Here is a 23611-nt window from a genome sequence, read left to right as displayed (position 1 = left end):
TATTATTATTATTATTATTATTAACACATTTGCAGGATTCTCTGAACCCCCGGACTTCCCTCTTCCCCCTTCTGGTTCTCCACAGATACATTTTTATTTTTACTGCATCTAAATACATCTAAATACCTATATCCAAATTTAATTAAATCCTTATTTAATCCTTTACCTGTTAAAAATTCCTAGTGCTATATCAATCCTGCTAACGTCTTTAAATCCTTACATTGTTCCTTAATGTACTCTATAAATTTGTACCACTCTTTTTAAAATTTCCTATCATCTTGGTGTTTGATCTTCCCAGTCATTTCCCCCCTTTCGACATAGTCTATCATTTTCACTCCCCACTCTTTCTTTTTTTTAATGCTTTTTATTAGTTTTTCATACATAATCATTTATACAAACTTATGTATTCTTATACAAGGTAACTGTCAACAATAAAAGACTATCAATATACACTCAAAAAATAAAGTTGTTAACAACACTAACCATTCTATCACGAAACATAACCCCCAAACCCCCACCCATTCCCCTTTATTATCTTAACATCTTCTCTTATCTTCTACCAATATCTCCTTTGGTTCCGCCGAACCAGACTTCCACCTTCCTTCACATTTGGTTTTCTATCTTCTCTTCTCTTTTACCTGCTCTTTATCCTTCATTTCGCTATGTTTTCTCTTTTTCCAAAACTCATTTATATTCCATTATTACAGTTGTAGGTATTAACTCATGCCAATTAGTGTTATTGTTGGTTTACCATATTCTTTTTAAATATTCTGTAAATTTGCACCATTCTTTTGGGGCTTTCTGGTCTCACTCCCCACTCTTTCTTGGTTGGCGTTTCCTCTTCCTCCCACCTCTGGGCAAAAAGCATCCTTGCAGCTGTCATAGAATCATAGAATCATAGAGTTGGAAGAGACCACAAGGGCCACCCAGTCCAACCCCCTGCCAAGCAGTAAACACCATCAAAGCATTCCTGACAGATGGCTGTCAAGCCTCTGCTTAAAGACCTCCAAAGAAGGAGACTCCACCACACTCCTTGGCAGCAAATTCCACTGCCGAACAGCTCTTACTGTCAGGAAGTTCTTCCTAATGTTTAGGTGGAATTTTCTTTCTTGTAGTTTGAATCCGTTGCTCCGTGTCCGCTTCTCTGGAGCAGCAGAAAACAACCTTTCTCCCTCCTCTATATGGCATCCTTTTATATATTTGAACATGGTTATCATATCACCCCTTAACCTTCTCTTCTCCAGGCTAAACATACCCAGCTCCCTAAGCTGTCCTTGGGTGCCATTGTCTTGTTGCATGACACCCTGATCTCCGAGCGGCGAGACTCCGGCGGTTCCAGGTTTTTGCCCAGGTTCCCCCTTGGAATGAAGATTGGGGGAGACAGTGGGGTCTTTAAGCAGGGCCAGCCCACCCATGAGGCAAGGAGAAGCAGCCTTCTCAGGTGCCAGAAACCATAGAGGTGATGCCCTCGGGGGCACTGCAACAGCCAGCGGAGATCTCACTGGAAGAAACCAGCAACACTTCTCCACTGGCAGTGGGGGGTGGGGCACTGCCTCTTTGGCTTTCCAGGTAAGGGCAGTGAGGTGGCACAAGGGCAGGGCAGCAGGCCTCAGGCGGCAAAACAGGATGCACACACACACCCTACTCCAGGCATCCCCAAACGGCGGCCCTCCAGATGTTTTGGCCTACAACTCCCATGATCCCTAGCTAACAGGACCAGTGGTCAGGCATGATGGGAATTGTAGTCCAAAACATCTGGAGGGCCGAAGTTTGGGGATGCCTGCCCTACTCTTTACGATATATGGCTTTATTTACACATAGTATATGCAACCTGAGCATAGAATGGAGAACCTCACAGCATTAGCACCGCGGTAGATCTTCACAGAATCGTAGAATTGTAGAGCTGGAAGGGACCCCAAGGGTCATGTAGTCCCACCCCCTGCAGTGCAGGAATCTCAGCTCAAGCACCCATGACAGATGGCCATCCAACCTCTGCTTAAAAACCTCCAAGGAAGGAGAGCCCACAACCTCCCGAGGGAGACCCTTCTACTGTGGAACAGCTCTTACCCAGAAAGTTCTTCCTGATGTTTAGTGGGATTCTCCTTTCTTGTAACCTGAAGCCATGGGTTCGAGTCCTACCCCCCCCCAGCAGGAGAAAAGGAGCTTCTTCCATGTGACAGCCTTTTAGATATTTGAAGATGGCTCTCATATCTCCTCTCAGTCTCCTCTTTCCCAGGTTAAACACACCCAGCTCTTCATAAGGCTTGGTTTCCAGACCCTTTTATTCTTTCTGCTTTGCAGGGGTTGGAATAGATGACCTTTGGGGATCCCTTCCAACTCTGTAATTTTATGCTCCCTGCATTGCTGGGGGTTGGGCTTGATGACCCTTGGGGGTCCCTCCTAACAATTCCACGAGAGATTCCGCCCCTGCCCCCCACCCCTTCTAAGAGGAACAGGCTTCTGCCTAGAAACTGCAGATGAAATCCGGACCTGGGGTTTCAGCTGCTGCCCCTCTCTTTCCAAACTAGTCCCACGCCTTTCCGGCGGCCCCGCGTGGCGCGACCCGCTTGCCAGGCGACCCCGAGGGGGCGCCCGGCTGGGGTGGCGGGTCGGGTGCCGCTCGGCGGGGCTGAGCGCGGTTGCAGGCTCGGGGCGGCGCGTGTCATCAGAGCCGGGGCGGAGCCCGGCTGCCCGGCTGCCTGGTGCAATCCGCGCCGCCTGCCGCATCAGCCGGACCGAGGCGGAGCCGCGGCTGCGGGAGTTACATCATCCCCGACGGCGCGGCCAGGAGCCGCAGCGGCCGCGCAGACAAAGGCGCTCGCCACTCGAGGAGGGCGCGTTCGCTCGCTGCGCTGCTCCCTCGCCGCCACCGCCGCCGCTTGCACCATGGAGCGTCGCTGTTGCTGCTGCTGCACTCGCCCTTAGGCGGGGAGGGAAGCAGGATCCCACCCTACCCGCCACCCCGAGGTGGGGGTCTTCTGGATTGGGTGCTCCCCTCTCCCCTCGGATTCCGCCTACCCTGCAGGATCGTCGGTCAAGGAAAGGGGGAAAGCACTCCGGAGTTGGGGGGCGAGAAGGCAAGAGAAGGACCCCCCTCCAAAAAAGAGAGAGACCCGCATATAGGGAACGCCGTCGAGGCCGCCGCCGCCACTGCCAAAGGTACAGAAGGCGTTTGGGTGCTAAGAAGGACGAAGCAGATCGCGGTGGGGTGGGGAGGGGGCTCAGGTGGGCACCGGTGGTTGTCCACACCTGGATCTCGGGTGGAGGGAGGTCGAGACTCGCTTAGCCCCCGGACCTGATTTCAGCCCCTGAAAGGGGCTAGGAAGGACCCACAGGGTGGGCACTGGGTGGGTGGGTGGGTGTCTCTCCGGCGAGCAGCTACCGTCTTTGCTGCAACAGGCTAAAGGGGCTCCCCTCTGGCCATGCTCAGAGGCAGCCTTGGCATCCACAGCGCCTTTCCTTCAGAGCTAAGGGGCCAAGCTATGTCTCACCAGGGGCTCCCAGGCATTTGGGAATAGGAAGAGGAAGCATTCTAGCGGCAAAAGGACTGCGGACCCATCAGATGGGGGATCCGGGCATAATCCAGGGGCAGAGTAGCTGCTTTGCTTGCTGAAGGACCCAGGTTCAGTGCCAAGCACCTCCAGATAGGTCTCTCTACCTGAAACGCAGGAGAGCTGCTGCCAGTCAGTGTGGGTGGTACTGAGCGAGTCAGGGGTTCTTGAGGAATGCAGGGGGTTGGACTAGATGGCCCTTGGGGATCCCTTCCAGCTCTACTGTTCTGATTGTGTGACTGGCTGGGTATAAGGCAGCTTTGCATATTCGTTCTCTGTGTGAAAAATGAGTCCAAAGTGCAGCCGTGTATTTAACAGACATGGGATTCCAGCAAGGCTGAGCTGTCGCTCCTTGTTCCCTATGGGTGGCCGTGAATTTGGGTGCCTGACATGTGGCTCCTCCTGGGCTGAGCCAAGTCTTTTCCTGGAGAACAGCCTGCAGTTGAGGAGCAGAAGCTTTCCTGCGGCTGATTAAATATAGACATATCCCTCAGTCAGGATCACATCATGGAGTGACTCGCAATGAATCTTCAGACTTCCTCCACAGCAAACAATTGCGGTCGCCTCGGGTGAGGCGAGGCAATTCAGAAAATGTTTGATGCAACAGGCAAGTAAGAGCCTTTTAAAAAAAAGCCGTGCAAATTAGGTCCACAAAAAACGATTAGCCAATAAAACCTTTCTTACTAACATACCTGCCTTGGTCATAACTAGCTGTTGCACAACTAAATGGCATTAGCTTTCTCCTCTCTGGTTGCCTGGGGTGATTCTAAACTAGTCACAGGTGACCAAGCGAGGGGCAGCCTCTTTCAAAGGAGGGCGCCCAGTGCTCAGAGGACTGACCCAGACCACTTTTTTCAAAGGCTTCCATGTGGAGTCTGCAGTATCTGATTTCGGTCAGACCAATACTTTTTATCTGTGCATGTGCAGAGTTTCTTTTTTCTTTGAATGAAATTGGAGCGGGGTGGGGTGTCTTTGTAACAAACATAGCTGTGAGTGGGAAAAACAGCTGAGGAACAGCAATGCCCACCCTCCCCAAAATGTTGTTACCATGACAGATACTATGATGGAGCCCATAGGATACAAATGCATGTTGGTCTGGATCAATAATCCAGGAACAGCATGGATACCAGCAATGAAGGACAGAAGTAAAAGATGGTGTAGCGATAATCAGTGTAGCAGCTGCAAAAGCCAAAGGGCACATTGTATGTGAAGATGTGTAAGGCTGTGTTGGCTTGGGCTGATGGGATTTGTAGTGCAAAACATCTGGAGGGCACCAGGTTGGGGAAGGCAGGCTTAGAGCTTCCTGCTGGCTGTTTTCTTGCTCCAAATTTCCCCCAGCTGCACCAGGATTGCAGGTGTACTTGCCACTGCAAAGCACCTGGGAGCTTTGGGGGGAAGCAGATCCAGCAGAAAGCAGCAGCTGACAGGGAAGGGGTTAAGTACCCCTCCTCTACTGCTTTGCCACTGAAAATTGCCCTTTGCAGAAACTGCTGTTTTCCTAGAGAAGGGGAAAGTGAGGGTTGGTTTTAAACAATGATATTTTTCCATAAGGTGATGTTTGCCCCATGGAGATTGAGTGTGAATTGGGAAGTCACTGAGCCAAATCTCAGGAGCCATGAACTAGGAGGCCTTCAGCAAACCATTTTCTTAACAGCCTGGGACCCCACTTGTAGCATGGAGGTGGTGATATTGGTCTACCCTACAAGACTGTTGTAAAAGTTACTGATATAATGCATGCAACACACTCTGAGCACTTAGGAAAGGCTGGTGATGGCCGAGTTCCTGGTTCCAGGCTTTCCCAGTGGGGCAATTCAACGAGGTGGATGTCTGGATTTCATAGAATTGTAGCATTGGAAGGGATCCTACGGGTCATCTAGTCCAACCCCTGGCAATGCAGGAATCTTTCACCCAACGTGGGCCTTGAACCCATGATTAGAGTCTCATGCCCTACTGACTACTGACTTAGTGATTTCAGCTACTGATTTGGAAAGAAAGTTTTATTTCTTCTGTTATATGTTGTGTTTGTAATCTTACTGGTAATCTTTATGCTGTTAACTGCCATGCTAATTTTTAAAGAGGCGTGGCATTATTTATTTATTTATTTGCAAGTGAGTAAATACAAGCAAACCTTTATACTGTACTTTTAAGGGTGTTTGCGTGTGTGCAGCACACTAAAGCACAGTTCTGGAACCGTGCTTTAGTAATACCAGTACGTGTGAAACATAAACTAAGGGAGCTGGGCTTTGAGCATAGACAGAGTGTTTCTTTCCTTGTTGTTGAATGCAGAGATCATGTTGCCAAGAGGAAAGGTGTGACCTCAAGGCAACCTTGTTCCTGGGTCAGCAGGGGGGGGGAGTGGAGGCTGGGGAACTTGCCTTCTGTTTGCATCATCCACTTATTTTCCGTGCTGATGAGAGCAAGTGAAAGAGAGATAGCTGGAGGCTCCTCCCTGCAGTCTCTCTGGGGGCATTTGGAGCCTTGAGGCTGGCACACTTTTCCGGTTGCATACACTTCTGGAAACGTCTGCTCCCTGTTTTGGAAAGGCAGAGCCTGCAGGCAGCTTATAGTGACGAAAAGGCAGCCTCCCTCCGCCTCCTGCATTCAATTACGTTTGTGCAAATGATGTCCTTTTGCAAATCCTTGCACATGTATCTCCCACCATGCCTGGAGGTGTATTGCACCTTGGCTTAACCTGGGCAGAAGAGACGTCATTTGCTTCTAACTCCTCTCATATGTCATATAGAGGAGGGTGAAAGGTTGTTTTCTGCTGCTCCAGAGAAGCGGACACGGAGCAATGGATTCAAACTACAAGAAAGAAGATTCCACCTAAACATTAGGAAGAACTTCCTGACAGTAAGAGCTGTTCAGCAGTGGAATTTGCTGCCAAGGAGTGTGGTGGAGTCTCCTTCTTTGGAGGTCTTTAAGCAGAGGCTTGACAGGCATATGTCAAGAATGCTTTGATGGTGTTTCCTGCTTGGCAGGGGGTTGGACTGGATGGCCCTTGTGGTCTCTTCCAACTCTATGATTCTCAGGTTGATGGCCGCTCCTTTCCTTTGGCAAGCGAGATCAGGGGCTGCTACTGGGAGAGGCAGGCCGCCTTTTCCAGCTTCCCATCAGGTCCTCCATTCTGCAGAGAGGCTTTGGGAACCTCTGGAGTTTGCAGGTCTCTGAAGAAGAGCCTGCTGGATCAGGCCACAGGGGGCCCACCCGGTCCAGGATTTTGTTCTCGCAGTGGCCAGCCAGCCCAGATCAGATGCCCATTTTGGAAACTTGCAAGCAAGATCTGAGGGCGAGACCACTCTTCCTTCCAGCAATTGGTATTCCATCCTGGAGGCAGCATATAGCCAGCAAGAGACCTCTCCTTTATGAATACTGTATATCCAATCCTCTTTTAAAGCCACGCAGTTTGGTGGCCTTCCCTGCCTCCTGTGGGAGGGAGTTCCATAGTTTTAACTATGCACTGTGTGAAGAAGTATTTTACTTGTTCTAATTCTTCCAACGTGAAGCCTAGTTGGATGTCTCCATCCTAGCCCCCAAACTGCAGGGCTACCATTCTCCTTCCACACCCAGCCTCCCTCTCCATCAGCCCCCTTCCATCACCTGGGGCTAGCAAGGGCCACAGATCAGTGGCAGGACACCTGCTTCGTATGTAGAAGGTTCCAAGTTTCATCCCTGGCATCTCCAGGTAGGGCTGGGAGACACTCCTGTCTGGAATCCTGGAAATGCAGGGAGCAGAATCCTCAGAGGGTTGACTCTTCCAGCTTTTGAAATTTGCCGGTCGCATTTTGCCCCTGGCTACCGGCCACTTGCCACCAAGCGAAGATGCCCGGGTGGCAGGATGGCGCCAGACGTCTCCACCCTCTGGAGATGCATGCCTGGAGATCCTTGATCTTGCCTGTTCTCACACACTAGCAACACATCCTGTAGAATCCTATCGATGACATTTCATCTGCACAATCAGAATGAATTTCAGGTAGCAAAAAAAATTGTATGGAAAAATACAACTTTTGAGCTGTCTGGCCCCAAATGGCAAATAGGCTTTCCATTTTGGTGACTGTAACCCTGGTTTAAGGAGTAACAACAACAACAACAACAACAGCAACAACAACAACAATTTATTACTTATATAAATTGCAGCAGCTAAAAAAGCCAATGCAATTCTGGGCTGCATCAATAGGAGTATAGCGTCTAGATCAAGGGAAGTAATAGTACCACTGTATTCTGCTCTGGTCAGACCTCATCTGGAGTACTGTGTCCAGTTCTGGGCACCGCAGTTCAAGAAGGATACTGACAAGCTGGAACGTGTCCAGAAGAGGACAACCAAAATGGTCAAAGGCCTGGAAACAATGCCTTATGAGGAACGGCTTAGGGAGCTGGGTATGTTTAGCCTGGAGAAAAGAAGGTTAAGGGGTGATAATGATAGCCATGTTCAAATATATGAAAGGATGTCATATGGAGGAGGGAGAAAGGTTGTTTTCTGCTGCTCCAGAGAAGCAGACACGGAGCAATGGATTCAAACTACAAGAAAGATGATTCCACCTAAACACTAGGAAGAACTTCCTGACAGTAAGAGCTGTTCAGCAGTGGAATTTGCTCCCAAGGAGTGTGGTGGAGTCTCCTTCTTTGGAGGTCTTTAAGCAGAGGCTTGACAGCCATATGTTAAGAATGCTTTGATGGTGTTCCTGCTTGGCAGGGGGTTGGACTGGATGGCCCTTGTGGTCTATTCCAACTCTATGATTCTATGATTCTATATCCCACCCATCTGGCTGGGCTACCCCAGCCACTCTGAGTAGCTCCCAACAGGATATTAAAAACACAAAAGCAAACATTAAAAACCTCCCTAAACAGGGCTGCCTTCAGATGTCTTCTAAAAGTCAGATAGTTGTTTATTTCCTTGACATCTGATGGGAGGATGGGCACCACCACCAAGAAGGCCCTCTGCCTGGATCCCTGTAACCTCACTTCTCACAGGGAGGGAACCACCAGAAGGCCCTCGGACCTGGACCTCAGTGTCCAGACTGAACGATGGGGGTGGAGACGCTCCTTCGGGTATACTGGGCTGAGGCCGTTTAGGGCTTTAAAGGTCAGCATCTTGAATTGTGCCCGGAAATGTACTGGGAGCCAATGTAGGTCTTTCAGGACCGGTGTTATATGGTCTCGGCGGCCGCTCCCAGTCACCAGTCTAGCTGCCAACACTCTGACCACCTTGCTGCGTGTGACCAGGCATTTCCTCATTGCTGCTGTGCACCGAGTGATTCGATACCCACCCATCCCTGAGGCAAACACCCTCATGCCTCATTGTACATGCAAAACATTGCCCGCCCCATTGTTCTCCCAAGCCATCAGCATCTTCCATGAGAGGCAGCAATAACAGCTCATAAACTCTGTCCTCTGATGACTCCTGGGAGCAAACAGGGTTGGCATGGCTACCTTGACAGGCTGGCAAATTTCCCTCTACGGTTTGTGGGTGAACTGCACCCAGCAGGGCTGTTCTTACCTTTGCATGCCCAGGCACCATGGTTTTCCCCACACACATTGCACAAGTAGCCCCTGCAGAACTCATTGCCACTGGTTATTGTGATGGTCAGTCGCACAAGGAGGGCTGTGTGGGTGGGTGTGCATGCCCCAGGGCCAAATATAGGTTTGGTGAGGCCCTAAGCTACTGAAGGTAATGGGGCCCTTTATATGTCCAGCTATCCTTTGTCAACAACAAATTGTCACTGTTTTTTGTGTTGAATATATGCTATATGGTAATTTATGGACCTCATAGGTATCTAAAGCCATTTGCACATAACAAATAGGAGCCTACACAACACAAAACACTGTTGCTGTATTTAGGCTTTATTTTATTTGTTTTGTAGCTTATATTTTGGAAATGTGCATCCAGTTGTTTTTTCCTTTAAAAATTTTTTGGGCCCCCAAGAGAGTGGGGCCCTAAGCTATAGCTTGTTTAGCTTATACGTAAATCCGGCACTGGTATGCCCCACAGTGCTGCTCAATCATGACTTCTACAACCAAGTGAAAATAATAATAATAATAATAATAATAATAATAATAATAATAATAATAATAATAATAATATTCCTTCCAGTAGCACCTTAGAGACCAACTAAGTTTGTCATAGGTATGAGCTTTCATGTGCATGCACACAAAAGCTCATCCCTATTAGTTGGTCTCTAAGGTGCTACTGGAAGGAATTTTTTATAATTATTATTTTGTTTTGACTACGTCAGACCAACACGGCTTCCTACCTGTAACAAGTGAAAATTGGTATTTGTAGCATCCCGAGAGCCAGTCTGCTCTTATTGGGAAGATAAGGTGAGAATGGTAGGGACAAGGCTGATTTTGAAAACTCCGGAAGCCGAGTGTGGGGGTGGAGGCTGCAGTCAGACTTTCCACGATGACTCGTGGGGAGCAATGCGCTTTCTGCTAGCACCAGCTGTGAGCTTCAACCCTGCGCTTCCATCCCTTGAAAGCAACCGCCCCAAAAGTGTTCAGGTGCATGAGATGATGAAGTGAAATTCCCGGGGTCCAGAACCTCGGGGGGGGGGCACGGGGCCGGGAACTGTTGCTGGGAGACTCCTGAATCTTTTTGATTTAAAAAAATTAATTCAATTTGGTGGGCACTGCAGAGCAGGTGATTTTCTGTGGCAATGGTGCATGGGCAACTAGCCTTCCCCAGAGAAGTCCTATTTTGTAGCATCTCTCTCCGGTTGAGGAGGAGCTGCGTGAAACTGTTTCTCACTTTCGGTGCTGTTAAATCACTGATGTTGTTTTGAATACATGTAGAGGTTTCAGAATGATTCCCTTTTTTATTACACAGAATTGTTATCTGGGTGGGTTGTTGTTGTTGTTTAAGAAATGGCATTATAGCCTTCAATGCATGGGCAGGCAAAATAAGGCCCAATTGCCTTCTATTCCGGTTCGCAGACGGTCCGGGAATCAGTATGTTTTTACATGAGTAGAATGTGTCCTTTTATTTAAAATGCATCTCTGGGTTATTTGTGGGGCCTGCCTGGTGTTTTTACATGAGTAGAATGTGTGCTTTTATTAAAAATGCATCTCTGAGTTATTTGTGGGGCATAGGAATTCATTCACCACCACCCCAAAAAGAGTCCGGCCCCCCACAGTGTCTAAGGGACAGTGGACCGGCCCCCTCCTGAAAAAGTTTGCTGACCCTTGCTTCAGTGTATTCTGCTGTCTTCTTCAGTGCCCTTAGGGTAGTTCCAGTGCTCCCCCCCCCAAAAAAAATGTTTAGGGGTACTCTCACTCTGTCTGGAACTCAGGAAACACCATGGCAGGAAATGAGCCCGCCATTGGGGGTAGCAACGGAACTGGCGATTCACCGTGCTAGAGAAGAAACTAACAATTTAATTTTTTTAACGTTTATTCTCCCGTTAGATTCACAAAACGTTCAGGGATACGTGTACCCTTGCATACCCCCCCCCCCAAAAAAGAATCACTGGGTTAGTTCTGTCAATGTTAAATGAGAAAGGGCGCTGTTATGAACCTGAGGTGACCCCAAAGGCAGATATAAATAATAATAATAATAATAATAATAATAATAATAATTTATTCATACCCCGCCCATCTGGCTGGGTTTCCCCAGCCACTCTGGGTGGCTTACAACAGAAAAGTCAAATAAAATAATCTATTAAACATTAAAAGCCTGCCTTCAGATGTCTTCTAAAAATATGGTAGCTGTTTTTTTCTTTGACATCTGTTGGGAGGGCGTTCCACAGGGCAGGCGCCACCACCGAGAAGGCCCTCTGCCTGGTTCCCTGCAACTTGGCTTCTCGCAATGAGGGAACCACCAGAAGGCCCTCGGCGCCGGATCTCAGTGTCCGGGCAGAACGATGGGGGTGGAGACGCCAGTTCCCATGTTCCCATGTTCAGTTTCTAAAGATGTTGCTTAGTACCAGACACTGAGGCCTAGTAACAGGGCTAGGAATGGATATCTATTTATTTCATGAAATTTATATACTGCTTGATTGAGGGTCTTTTTCAGGTTTCTTTTTCAAAGTGGTTTACAAACAAAACAAAACACTGTACAGTACTGTAGTTTTCCCTTTCTTTCCCTTTTCTCTCCCTTTCTCTTTTTTAGGGGTCTCATTTTCTCATCATTTCTGATTTGTTCTTTTTTAGACTTAAGTAGCTGTCTTCCCTTAGTATATTATAAAAAGATACTTTGTAATGGGCATGTATCTTTGTATATCTAAGAATAAGTATCAGTAAATAAGTTAACAGAGGGGGGAAAGTGGTTTACAATAAAAGATAAAATAATAAAATTATCGATAAGAAAAATTAACATCAATTTAAGACTTTCCAGAAATTAAAGTAGCAATAGACTAAAAACAGATAAAAACTCACACCAGCTTTCTAAATATCTGGGTGGGCTTGCCTAAACAACAATGTTTTAAGCGGGTGCTGAAAAGATTGCAGGGATATCAATAGGCAGGGAGTTCCAAAGTTCTGGTGCTGCCACGATAAATGATCAAGTGCCGGATGGGTATTATGCATTAAGGGGTCTTAGCTCCCTTGGTCATCTAGTTGTACCCCTTTGACCCTTTTGAGTTAACCCCTTGCTCTCCTAACTTCCCTCCTCCAGATGAGTCTGCTTGTGCAGGAGTGCCCTCTGGTGGTTGCATCGCAGAAGAAGCAGCAGCGGCTGGACTTGGACGATGCCTCTGAGACCAGCATCCCAGAAGCCAAGCGCCCACGTCTCAGCCTGCTGCCGAGCCCGAGCCCTTGCCTCCAACCCCTTGCCTCTAGCCTCCTTCCTGCCACAGACCGGGAGTCAAGGATATCCCAGATTGGCCCCTATATCCTTCTGGAGGCCACCGAAGGCGGCCGCTGCTACAGGGCTGTGGACAGACACACGGAGGCAGAATATACCTGCAAGGTAGGAAACCTGCTGGAGAAAATGGTGTTTTTTCCCTGACCTGTTTCCTGTTGTTGTTGTTGTTCACCTCACACAATCGCCTCAAGGCAACGCAGCAATAAAATCAGGAGGTGCATTTAAAACGAAACGAAAAACGATGTGAAATGGACACTCGTGGAAAAACACTTACCTATCCCGCTGGGAGAACTATTGGAACAAAAATGTCTGCGGTTGTTTCCAGAAAGTGGAAATAGGGACCTGTTGTATCTATACAGGGGCAGCCGCAGTAAAGGCCCTGCTCCGATTTAATGCGGAAGGAGCTTCTGAGATCTTTGTATCTTGCAGGATGAAGTCTCCTGCAGACTTTAGTGGTCCTGCTGGGCATATAACGGACAAGGTGGTCTTCTCATCTGGCTGACAGGAGAGGCAGTGTAGGGCGCCTCTTGTCAGAACATGCCTGGGGGGCACACGCAGCCCCCGGAATGAGACAAACCTCTCTGCATCTTCCTTATGAAGCGCAACTCGGGACGTCCATAAATCTCCAGTCCCGGCATGCTTCCAGCGACACATATCAGAAGACTATGTGCACGCAGAGTTAGCAGAGAGTTGGTGTGTGCATTCTAAGTATTTATTAAGCAATATATACAGCACAAAGCAATCATGGCGTCTGCCTCCTTCTTCTCCAAGAGAGAGAGACAGAAAGTAAGTACAACAGTACAATAGAGTGGAAGAGATAAGAATAGCTTCCGTTCTCACACTTTGCAAGCCTAGAAATTAAACACAGGTGATATAAACAATCACAAACTTCAAGAAAGAAGATTTCACCTAAACATTAGGAAGAACTTCCTGACAGTGAGAGCTGTTCGGCAGTGGAATTTGCTACCAAGGAGTGTGGTGGAGTCTCCTTCTTTGGAGGTCTTTAAGCAGAGGCTTGACAGGCATATGTCAAGAATGCTTTGATGGTGTTTCCTGCTTGGCAGGGGGTTGGACTGGATGGCCCTTGTGGTCTCTTCCAACTCTATGATTCTATGATTCTATGACATCCAGCAATGGAGGAGTGAAACACGAACACCTCTGGGGGTGAGGTCAAACTGCTGGGAAATCGCAGCGTCTGCTGTGGCTGTAGAGCCCGGTAGAGCCCCGTAACTCGTAACTGTTGCCTCTTGCTCTTCTTCTTTTTTTGTGTGTGCTGCTGTGGCAGCACCGAAGTGACCCCTTTCCCAGGGCACAAGCCTGGGCAGTGTGTCTGGAGGTCCCGGGCTGCCCAGATGACAAGACCCTCCCTCTTGGCCTCGCTGGTGTGGTCCAAAGGAAAACAGAGCAAGACGTTTGGCCCCAGCATGGCTGCAGGAGTTGCCGGAAGGAGGTAGACAAGGCGCCATCCAACCATCTTAGGGACTCCAGATTTGCGTAGGGTTTACTTCTTAGCCTTTTCTTCTGAATATGTCTCTCGCAGACACTGCACTTTAAAATGCATTTTTGAAACTCAGAATTGTCCCTCTTTGCCTCAAGGCTGGTAACTTTGGACTTGAAAGTTTTTGTAGCCCATGGTGCAATTCTGAAATACCGGCTCTGAAATACACCACTCGTCCGTCTAGCTCAGTATTGCCCACTCTGACTGGCAGCAGCTTTCTGGGGTTTCAGGTCTTTCTGAACCTGGAGATTGAACCTGGGACATTCTACATGCAGGGCAGATGCTCTCTCACTGAGCTTTGGTCCTTCCTTTGTGGAGTAAGCAACAAGCTGGTATCTTCCATCCTGCCATTTTCAAAATTGCCGCTTTGAACAAGGCTGTGTGTGTTGGGGAGGGTGATATTTTGTTAACCCTTTGTTGAACAAGGAAGAGTCCTGTGACACTTTAAAGGCAAACAACTTTATAACGGTGCATAATAGTCATTTGTGGACTAGAGTCTATGAATAATTATGCCAACCTTGCCCAGCCGGTGCCCTCTATATGTTTTGGATGCACAATGACTGTGGCTAATAGGAGCTGCAGTCCAAAACATCTGGAGGGCACTGGCTTGGCGAAGCTGCCTTATGCCGTGATAAATTTGTGTGTCTTTATGAAATGCCACAATATTATTTTTTCCCAAGAGCTGCTAGCGGCTGTGCAACGCTGACACCTGCTGGCTGAACATGGAATGTTATGCCCACTTTGAGTTGGCCATTGTTTCTGAAATACTGTACTCTCTTCCCTCCAACTCCCAACCCAACAAGTTTCCTTTTTTTTACTATGAAAAGAGTTGATGATTATGTGCTTTGGGAGGAGGCTGTGTTTATGGAGGGGAGGGGGTATTCTGTTTGGAAGGAGGGAAGCCCAGCTCCTCTGCCTGAAGCTCACCCAAGACTTTTAATTTTTCAACATCGATTTTATTTTCTGTGGCACTCCTGCCTTTCTCTCTGGGCACTTTTTTGGGTGGAATTAGTGAACCATGGACAAAAATGGCCACAACTCTATTGATGCAGAATGAAAGGGAAGTCAAATAAAGAAAGGACACACACACATCCTTTTCTCTAAAGAGTTTCTATTTTTTTTTGTTTTGTTTCGACTACACCAGACCAACACGGCTACCTACCTGTAACTAGAGTTTCTATTAAACAGAGAATTATTATTTTTCTCCACTTGTTTTTGTTGTTGTTTAGTCGTTTAGTCGTGTCCGACTCTTCGTGACCCCATGGACCAGAGCACGCCAGGCACTCCTGTCTTGCACTGCCTCCCGCAGTTTTGTCAAACTCATGTTCGTAGCCTCGAGAACACTGTCCAACCATCTTGTCCTCTGTCGTCCCCTTCTCCTAGTGCCCTCAATCTTTCCCAACATCAGGGTCTTTTCCAAGGATTCTTCTCTTCTCATGAGGTGGCCAAAGTATTGGAGTTTCTCCAGTTAGGCACCAGCAAGATATACTGAGAAAAAAATGCAAGTTTTCTGTCAGGGAAATTAAAATAGCTGTTTCTTATTTAATAAAGGCAGTGATTACAAAGTAATACCAATTGCAGGGCAATGCCATCCATGTATAATTGAAAGTAAAGCCATAATTCACACTTTCATATATACAATATGCAATATATAAGAGTAGAAGCAACAAAAAGTATCCATTTAAAAACATCAAAAAGCCAAGAAATACTGATGGGTTAAAAAGCGAAAATTAACATTGGAAAGGAATGTCTAAAACAATAATGACATCTGAAAGAAGGGAACGGGTTTTATGCATTAGCATTTTTTGGGTGGAGAGAAAAACAGAACACACTTAACAAGGGTATCCATCTCTACTCTGAAGTAAGTCCCATTGTGTTCAAGGGGCCCTTGTCCCAGGAAGAGATGAATGATAGCTTTACTTCCAAGCACACATCGATAGGATTGTGCTGTTAAGAATGCCCATGGATTTGTCTTTTAAAGCCACCACTGCCTACTGTGGCAGCGAGTTCCACAGGTTAACTGCGTGCTTCTTTTGTGGTTGTTCTGCTCACTTGCTTACTTGTAACAATTTGCTCCTTGTTTTTAGGTCTATCCAGCCAAGAGCTACCCAGAGGCGCTGGCCCCTTACGCCGCCCTTCCAGCGCATCCCAGCATCGCCCGTGTGGCGGATGTGATTGTCGGGGACCAGAACATTTACGTCTTCTTCCAGCCTGGGAGGGACGACATGCATAACTATGTGCGACGGTGCAAGCGCCTTCCTGAGCCTGAGGCTGCTGTCCTCTTCCGTCAGATGGCTGAAGCGGTTGCCCACTGCCACCAGCATGGAGTGGTCCTCCGGGACCTCAAACTGAGGAAATTCGTGTTTGCTGACCGAGAAAGGTGAGGCGATGAGAAGGGGCACCTGTTGACACTTTCCTGCCCGCTTGCTCAGCTCCCCTGGACATTCTGTGCGGCACGAGCGCATCAGAGGTGCATTTAACTTGTGCAATTTCAACCATACGCAGTTGAAGGCAGGCTGGTGGAAACTGCCGCAAGCGAGGCAGCAATAAATCACACCGAGAAAGCTGTTTAATAAAGGCGGCGATTGCAAAGTAAAACCAATTGCATGGCAATCCCATCCATGTCTAGTTGAAAGTAAAGCCATAATTCACATCTACCTGGGAGCTGTGCCCCTCGAAGACAATGGAACTTACTTCTGAACAGACATGGCTAGAATTGCGTTGTTCAGAATATTCATTTGTGGCCCACCTTCCAATTGCTAATGCACAGAATCAGGGTATTTCTGGAGTTAATGCTTTATTAGCAAAACAGGATCTGCACAGGAGTGTCATGCCTAATGAGCGCAGCAGCCATAGCTGCCAAGTTATCCCTTATTTTAAGGGATTTTCCCTTATGCTGAATAGGCTTCCTCGCGAGAAAAGGGAAAACTTGGCAGCTATGGCAGCAGCTCAGGTCTTGGTCCCATGTATTGGTTGTCGAGACTAAAGGTCCCCACCTCCCCAAAGATTATGTCTCCTCGTCTCCAGGGTGTTTTCCAAGCAATCAGAGACTGTGCCTGTATATCCTTCTGCTCCTTTGCTCTTCTCACTTTATGCCTCTCTTGGTTCTGGAAGACCAGGCAGGAAGAGAGCTTGTTTGCAGCAGGAAGGGGAGAAACCTGTGCCTCTTCACCAGCCAGACTCCTCTCTGCTTCTTGTCTCCCTCACCCCACCCTCCTGCTTCCACTTCTGCCTCCAATTCTGAACTGCTCTCTGCCACAGACTCTCCCCACTCACTAAGCCCTGCTGCCTCTTCAGCTTCCGACACCTCCTCTTCCCTGTCTTCTCCCTCTGACCACTCATCGTCGTCCCACCGCCCCTCCTGGGCTCTGAGCCTTTCTCCCTTGTGGGTTCTCCAGGCAGTTCCTCCCACCATCCCTCTGCATCCACCCACTCCAAGACAGCAAGTTAACTCCAAGCTAGGCAGAGAGCTTAAAAGCTCTTTTTGCAACAGGTCTACTTAGGGTTACCTAGTGCGTAAAGAGCTTTTAAGCTCTCTGTAGGCTCTGAGAGTACTCAGAATGCCCTCCCTCCCTCCCTCCCTTCCTTCCTTCCACCCATTAGCTGCAGGGTCGTTCCAAGGATTTGGGTACAAGAAATTATCTTGAACATGTAGGACCCTTGGAACTGAACTCCTGCATAAGTAAGATGCAATCGTACTGTTCAGTACTCAGGTTTATGGCTATTGCAGATTGACTGATCCAAATTAAGTGTCCAGAGTTCTTTTTAAAATGTTTGTGCCATACCTGCCTATATTCCTCCTCAAATGTTTTTGGAGTCTTGTGCTTCTTCCCCAACAGAATCATTCAAATAGATCAGGAGGCGGGGGGGGGGGGAGGAGAAGCCAAATTCTGTAAAACCAAGAAAAGGGGGGGGAATCCATCAGTTACACAACCAAACTGCAGATCTGCTCCCAAGCTTGACCGACCGATCCATCCATCCCTATTGCAAAATTCAGGTTTCTCGGTTGCAAAATTAGGGGTGCTTTTCCATTCTTGTATTCTGCCTTTGATGGCAAGTGGATCTCTGGTGCCTGACTGACTCTCCCCTTGGATTTCTGCCTAGATTCAAACTGCTGCTGGAGAATCTGGAGGACTCGTGTTTGCTGAAAGGCCCCGACGACTCCTTGGAGGACAAGCACGGCTGCCCGGCCTACGTGGGTCCCGAGATCCTCAGCTCCAAGGCGTCCTACTCCGGCAAGGCTGCTGACATCTGGAGCCTGGGCGTGGTGCTCTATACCCTCCTCGTGGGGTGCTACCCCTTCCAAGACACCAAGCCCCTGTCTCTCTTCGGCAAGATCCGCCGCGGGCGCTTTGCCATCCCCGAGGACCTCTCGCCCAAAGCCCGCTGCCTCATCCGTTGCCTCCTGCGAAAGGACCCATCCGAGAGGCTGACAGCCGGCGAGATCCTATTGCACCCATGGCTGGCTCCTGGCGGCACCCCTGAGGGCTTGTGGAATGGCCCCTCCAGAGATCAGGGGCCGGAGCAGGTGGTCCCAGATGTGGGGGGCTTGAGGGAGGTCAAGGCCAAAGAGGAAGAGGAGGGAGGCCTGTACAGCTGAGCCGCCAAAGAGAACAAGATGGAAAAAGGAGCAACAAGGTGACTCTTGTCTTGACCTGACTAGCCATGAACCATGGAAGGGAGACCCCCTCTCACCCTTCAGTTCCCTCACTAGAGTCGTGCCCCAGAAAGAAGTGTCTTCAAGCTAAGACAACAGTCACATTTGCCAGCAAACTGGGAGGACTGGTGCTTTGACATCCAGGTCAGGGACGATGGCGAGGCGTCAGCGCCTCCCTCGCATCACGGCGCCCCTCTTCGTGGCGCACTCGTTCGCATGTGCCAAAGGACTGTTCCGGAACTCTTTATCCCCACCAGCAAAACTCTCCTGCGTTGAGAAAGGGGTGCTTCTTAGCAGCCCCTGTGGGACTCTGAAACGAAGGACTGGAGCTCCGAGCCGCCGCTGTTCTCGCAGAACGACTCAGGGGTGGTTGGCAAAAGAGGTTCAGGTTGCAAAAGGATGGATGGATTGCAAGATCAAGGACTGGGAATTTGTGACTGGCTGCCTCGGTCAAAGCGCTGGACTGGTTTTTTTGTTTGAAACAGAAAGCAGCTGTAAAGACGCTCTCTCGCTGCAGTCCGGCTGCCATTTTCAGGAGAAGTCATTCCCCATTCCGCAGTGCGCCAGGCGCCTTGTGAGGGAGGAGGGCAGGGTGGCAGCCTTGGAGGGAAGGGGCTGAGGTCCGCAGCTGTGTGTGGTCTCCTCCCCCCTCCTAGAAAACCTGTGGCCTTAAACAACTACAACCTCCCCCCCCCCCGCAGTTTTCACCACAGTGCCTCCAATTCCTGCCCTTAAAATGAGGTTCCCGGTGGGCCTTGCCTCTTTCTCTACTTGAATTTACCTCAGTACTTGACAGTTTTCGGGGGTGGCTGGGTTGTTCTGCCAGCCTCCCCCCCAGCCTGCGACCTCCCCCATGGTGCCTTTCCTCCTTGCCTCCCCAGGGTTGGAGAAGAAACTCAGCCATGCTAGGTGGGCTGGATCTTAAAAGCCTTGAAAAATCAAATACATGCCTCTGTCTTGCTTTCTTGGTGGGGTGCTACCCCTTCTGGGGTGCCCTGAATAGTGCACCACATCTCTAAGCACGATTTTTTAAAATCAGAACTTCATTCCCACCCCAGTATTCCATGAAACGGCCCATTGCTGGTCTTTTGAACCACAGTGTGAGAGGGAGGGGTTGCCAGGAGTGCCGTCCCTATGCAGGGGTTTGCAGGCTTCTCTTGCCAACATTTGTGGGTGCTGGGACCCCAGCACACCCCTATTGTCTTTGGCCTTCTGCAGGGCACCCATGCTTGGGTCCCTGCATGGATTTCTCTCTATTTTTTCTTGGGGGGGGGTGAGGCAACACTGCAAGAGGAAGTGTTTCTGACAAAAACAGGCAAAAATGTACAGTATAGGCATATATCTCAGGTTCTACAAATCCTTGAGACACATCGACCCCATCCATTGATGAATTTCTTTTAACAAAATAAAAAAATTCCTTCCAGTAGCACCTTAGAGACCAACTACCGTAAGTTTGTCATTGGTATGAGCTTTCGTGTGCATGCACACTTCTGCAGAGACACGAAAGCTCATGTTGTTGTTGTTGTTGTTTAGTCGTTTAGTCGTGTCTGACTCTTCGTGACCCCATGGACCAGAGCACGCCAGGCACTCCTGTCTTCCACTGCCTCCCGCAGTTTGGTCAAACTCATGTTCGTAGCTTCGAGAACACTGTCCAACCATCTCGTCCTCTGTCGTCCCCTTCTCCTAATGCCCTCAATCTTTCCCAACATCAGGGTCCTTTCCAGGGAGTCTTCTCTTCTCATGAAGTGGCCAAAGTATTGGAGCCTCAGCTTCAGGATCTGTCCTTCCAGTGAGCACTCAGGGCTGATTTCCTTCAGAATGGATAGGTTTGATCTTCTTGCAGTCCATGGGACTCTCAAGAGTCTCCTCCAGCACCATAATTCAAAAGCATCAACGGAAGTTCATACCAATGACAAACTGAGTTGGTCTCTAAGGTGTTACTGGAAGGAATTTTTTTTCTTTTGTTTCGACAAAAGAACCCTGAGAATGGCAGTTTCTCTTGGCAGAGCTGCCATTCCCAGGATTATTTAGGGGTAGCCATGCCAGAGTGGGACAAGAGTATGATTTGGAGGCTGAGAAAGGTGGGGGTGGGGATTCCTAGTGGGCAAACCGCTCCCCTTGCCCCTTGCGGACCCACATGTCCCCATTGAGAAGCCAGTGCCGCCAACCTACCTGTTCCAGAGCAGGATTTTGGTGGGGTGGAAGGTGGTCAGAGCTAAAGAGATTCTGCTGCCTTAGCAAGTGCGGCTTCCAAACAGCAAACCCGCAGCCTTGGAGGGAGGGAGGACGGCAAGGATCACTGCACACAGGCAGGAGACTCTCTCTGCCCTTCTCTTGAGCTGTTGGAAACAGCCTCAGCTCAGCCTTCTCCAAAAACCTGGCACCCTCTCAACATTTTGGGCGCTGGCTGCGGCTGATGGAAGCGGGAACCCAAACATTGGGAAGGTGCGAGGTGAGAAAGGGCTAGAGCTAGCCACACATGCCAGAGGGCCCTGGCACGCTCACCGGGGCGGGCACAAATGTGGTGAGCTTGTTTCGCCTGGAGTCAGAAGGGCTGTCGAGAAGGTCCCAACAGCTGCTTCAGGGTCTCTCTCCTCTGCCCCATGCCAGCTCTGCCCTCCCAAGTTGGCAGTGGGAAAATGGGGCTGCATTTCCACCCCCCATGATGGAAAGCCAGCTTTTACACTCTCGGTTTCCCTGGGACCAGAAAGGTCAGGTGTCCCTTAAGACATGGTTGCAAAACTGGTTTTAAGAGCCATTCCTCCTCCTCTGGGAATATGCCCCTCCTGGAGGGGGCTGGGCACCTCTAACAAGGCTCTCGACACATCAGAAGAGCCCGCTGGATAGGAACACAGGGAGCCGTCTTACATTGAGCGAGACCATTGGTCCATCCAGCTCAGTACTGTCTACACTGGCTGGCAGCAGCTCTGAAAGGTTTCCGGCAGCAGTCTCTCACCACCCCACCGGAATCGAATCTGGGACCTTCTGCATGCAAATTGGGCCAGTGACCCGTCTAAACCTGCACCTTAAAGCGGCCAAGCGAATGCCTGCATGGGGAACCTGCAAGCGGGAGCCGATCGCAACAGCGCCCCCCCCCCGCGCTTTCCAGCAACGGCTCTTCAGAGGTCCATTTGTCAACCTCCCAGCATCCTTTGGAGCTTTGAGGGTTGAGCTGCTGCTGCAAAAACGGGTGCACGGTTAGCCTTTTATTTACGCAGGGAGGGCGTGTTGGAACTGGCGCGGGCAGACGCCTCGGGCGAAAAAAACCCAGCTTCTGATCAGCAAACCTTGGATAAGGTGAAACGCGGGGAGCTGGAACCCTGTTGGTGCTTTTGGGGAGCGAAAAGAGTCAGTGAGTTGGCTCCTTTGGAAATAATTGTCTCTGGTTCAGCCAAAGATGCTCCAGTTCTGGTTTAGTCCTTCCTGGCTCTGCCTCTTCCTCCCCCCCCCCCAAGCCTCCCGTCATCCTGCCTGTGTGCAAATAATGCAGCTTTCATACCTGACCAAATAGTGACACACACTACCACTGGGAGAGGCCTTCTGTGTTGTTGTTTTTTTAACAGAGTGAATTTGCCTATTTTTCTGTCTCTCGGAAATTAAAAGATGTCTTGATTTGCTGTCGAGAGTGTCATTCCAGCGGACCTCGATTGCAGTTTGATTCCCCTGCAAGGACGGATGTTGCCGGACTCTGGGGGCGCTCTCCCAGGCCAGGCAATTGGCCCATCTTAGCACATGCTGGTTTCTGGAGTGGTTCTCCGTCCCCAGGGTCTTGGGCTGAGAGAGACCTTTCCCAGCACCTGCCAGGAATTGAACATGACCCTTTTCCAGAGGGATGCGTTCCAATGGTTCGCCAGGCCAGAGGCCAAAGTAGGACAAGGAATGAATGTAGCCTAATTTCTATATACACCTGATCAGAGTTTAAGGATACATTTGACTCGAGCAGAAACAAGGAGGAATGTCTAGGCACCGTTTTTTTGTTTTTGCAGTGCATTATTATTATTTTTTATTCCACTTTATATTTTAAAGAACAAATCCCACAGCAGTTTATGACACATTAAAACATCAAATAAAACAATCCAGAATAAAACAAATTCAAGCTTCAAGGAAAATATTTCAGATCCTCCCCGAAGTGACTTTTTTGCTTTCTCCAGTCACTAGCTGGCATCCGAAGATCCCTGTGTGTTTGCAATTAGACCTGCAAAACACGCCTGGCTAATTTCTAACACTGGGCCTGGGGGCTGAGGCCTGGAGGGCAGCATTCAGCCCCCAGCCTGCGTTAACCCCTTTGATCCCATGTGGCTTTGAAAAGTTAGAAACTTTAACAAAGTTAAAGCAGACTCGTCAAAGGTGAGTTTCTGTTTATGAGCCTCAGATGAGTGCTTTTATTTTTTTGGCTACATTTAAAGGAACTGTGGGTGGCATGCACATACCCAACAATTTTATTCAGCCTTCCTTCAACCTGGTACCTTCCTGGTGTTTTAGAGAACAATTCCCATTCCCAAACCTGCTCGGTTATTTCTCCTCTCTTAGATGAAGGAAATGCTCCCTTCCCTCCCATATAGAACCACACACAGCCCACTTCAAAACCTCTGGAGCTTTTGGACTTAAAACTCCATTGAATGGTGAGAATTGTAGCCCAAAACATCCAGAGCGCAGCAGGTTGGCAAAGGCTGTGCTAAGCTGATGAATTCTCTCATGACGTCTCACACCCTACAAATATAGAAAAGGCTGCCAGAGCTTCCCGTCTCTCTCTCCCACCCACAGGCTTGAATATAGAAGGGTGATGCGAAGGAGCAATTCACAAATCTAAATTTGAACCAGGGCTGGGCCCTGGAACCTAATTTCTGTTCCAGGACTGGAAAATGCACGAAACAGAATTTTCATTTGTTTCTACTCTCTGTAAGGAGAAAGCCCAGTCTGATGCAACCTAGGCCTCCTCCTCGCTAGGAGGAAAAGCAGGATTCTGCAAACCATTCACTAATGCACAATTGTATAGTTCCTGTTTTCCTGGAAGAGCTACAGGAGCAAATGACAGAATCCTAGCAAGCAAACTGCGGCCTTTGGGATCTTGAAAGCTTCTGCTCTTGCAGAAGATCTATAGCCGCTCG

General features: G+C 48.9%; 1 protein-coding gene across 1 annotated transcript; it reads left to right on the top strand.

Moving 5' to 3' along the window:
* The first annotated feature begins 2565 nt into the window (after positions 1 to 2565).
* Positions 2566 to 22120, top strand: TRIB3 (tribbles pseudokinase 3). Its single transcript, XM_035123810.3, has 4 exons — positions 2566 to 3159; positions 12160 to 12453; positions 15934 to 16226; positions 17951 to 22120. The coding sequence occupies exons 2-4, from the start codon at positions 12160 to 12162 to the stop codon at positions 18444 to 18446; spliced, it is 1083 nt and encodes a 360-aa protein (XP_034979701.1). The 5' UTR covers positions 2566 to 3159; the 3' UTR covers positions 18447 to 22120.
* Positions 22121 to 23611: the final 1491 nt, after the last annotated feature.

Source organism: Zootoca vivipara, chromosome 7, assembly GCF_965207765.1.
Source record: "Zootoca vivipara chromosome 7, rZooViv2.hap1.1, whole genome shotgun sequence".
NCBI classification, from domain to species: Eukaryota; Metazoa; Chordata; class Lepidosauria; order Squamata; family Lacertidae; genus Zootoca; species Zootoca vivipara.
Note: the sequence above shows the minus strand (reverse complement) of the source record. Positions and strands in the feature narration are given on the sequence as shown.

Bases quoted from the DNA above. Each gene is read 5' to 3' on its own strand.
- TRIB3 (XM_035123810.3), top strand. From the start codon at position 12,160: ATGAGTCTGCTTGTGCAGGAGTGCCCTCTGGTGGTTGCATCGCAGAAG. The intron at 12,454-15,933 runs GTAGGAAACCTG...CCTTGTTTTTAG, and splicing joins AGGCAGAATATACCTGCAAG to GTCTATCCAGCCAAGAGCTA. The intron at 16,227-17,950 runs GTGAGGCGATGA...ATTTCTGCCTAG, and splicing joins GTGTTTGCTGACCGAGAAAG to ATTCAAACTGCTGCTGGAGA.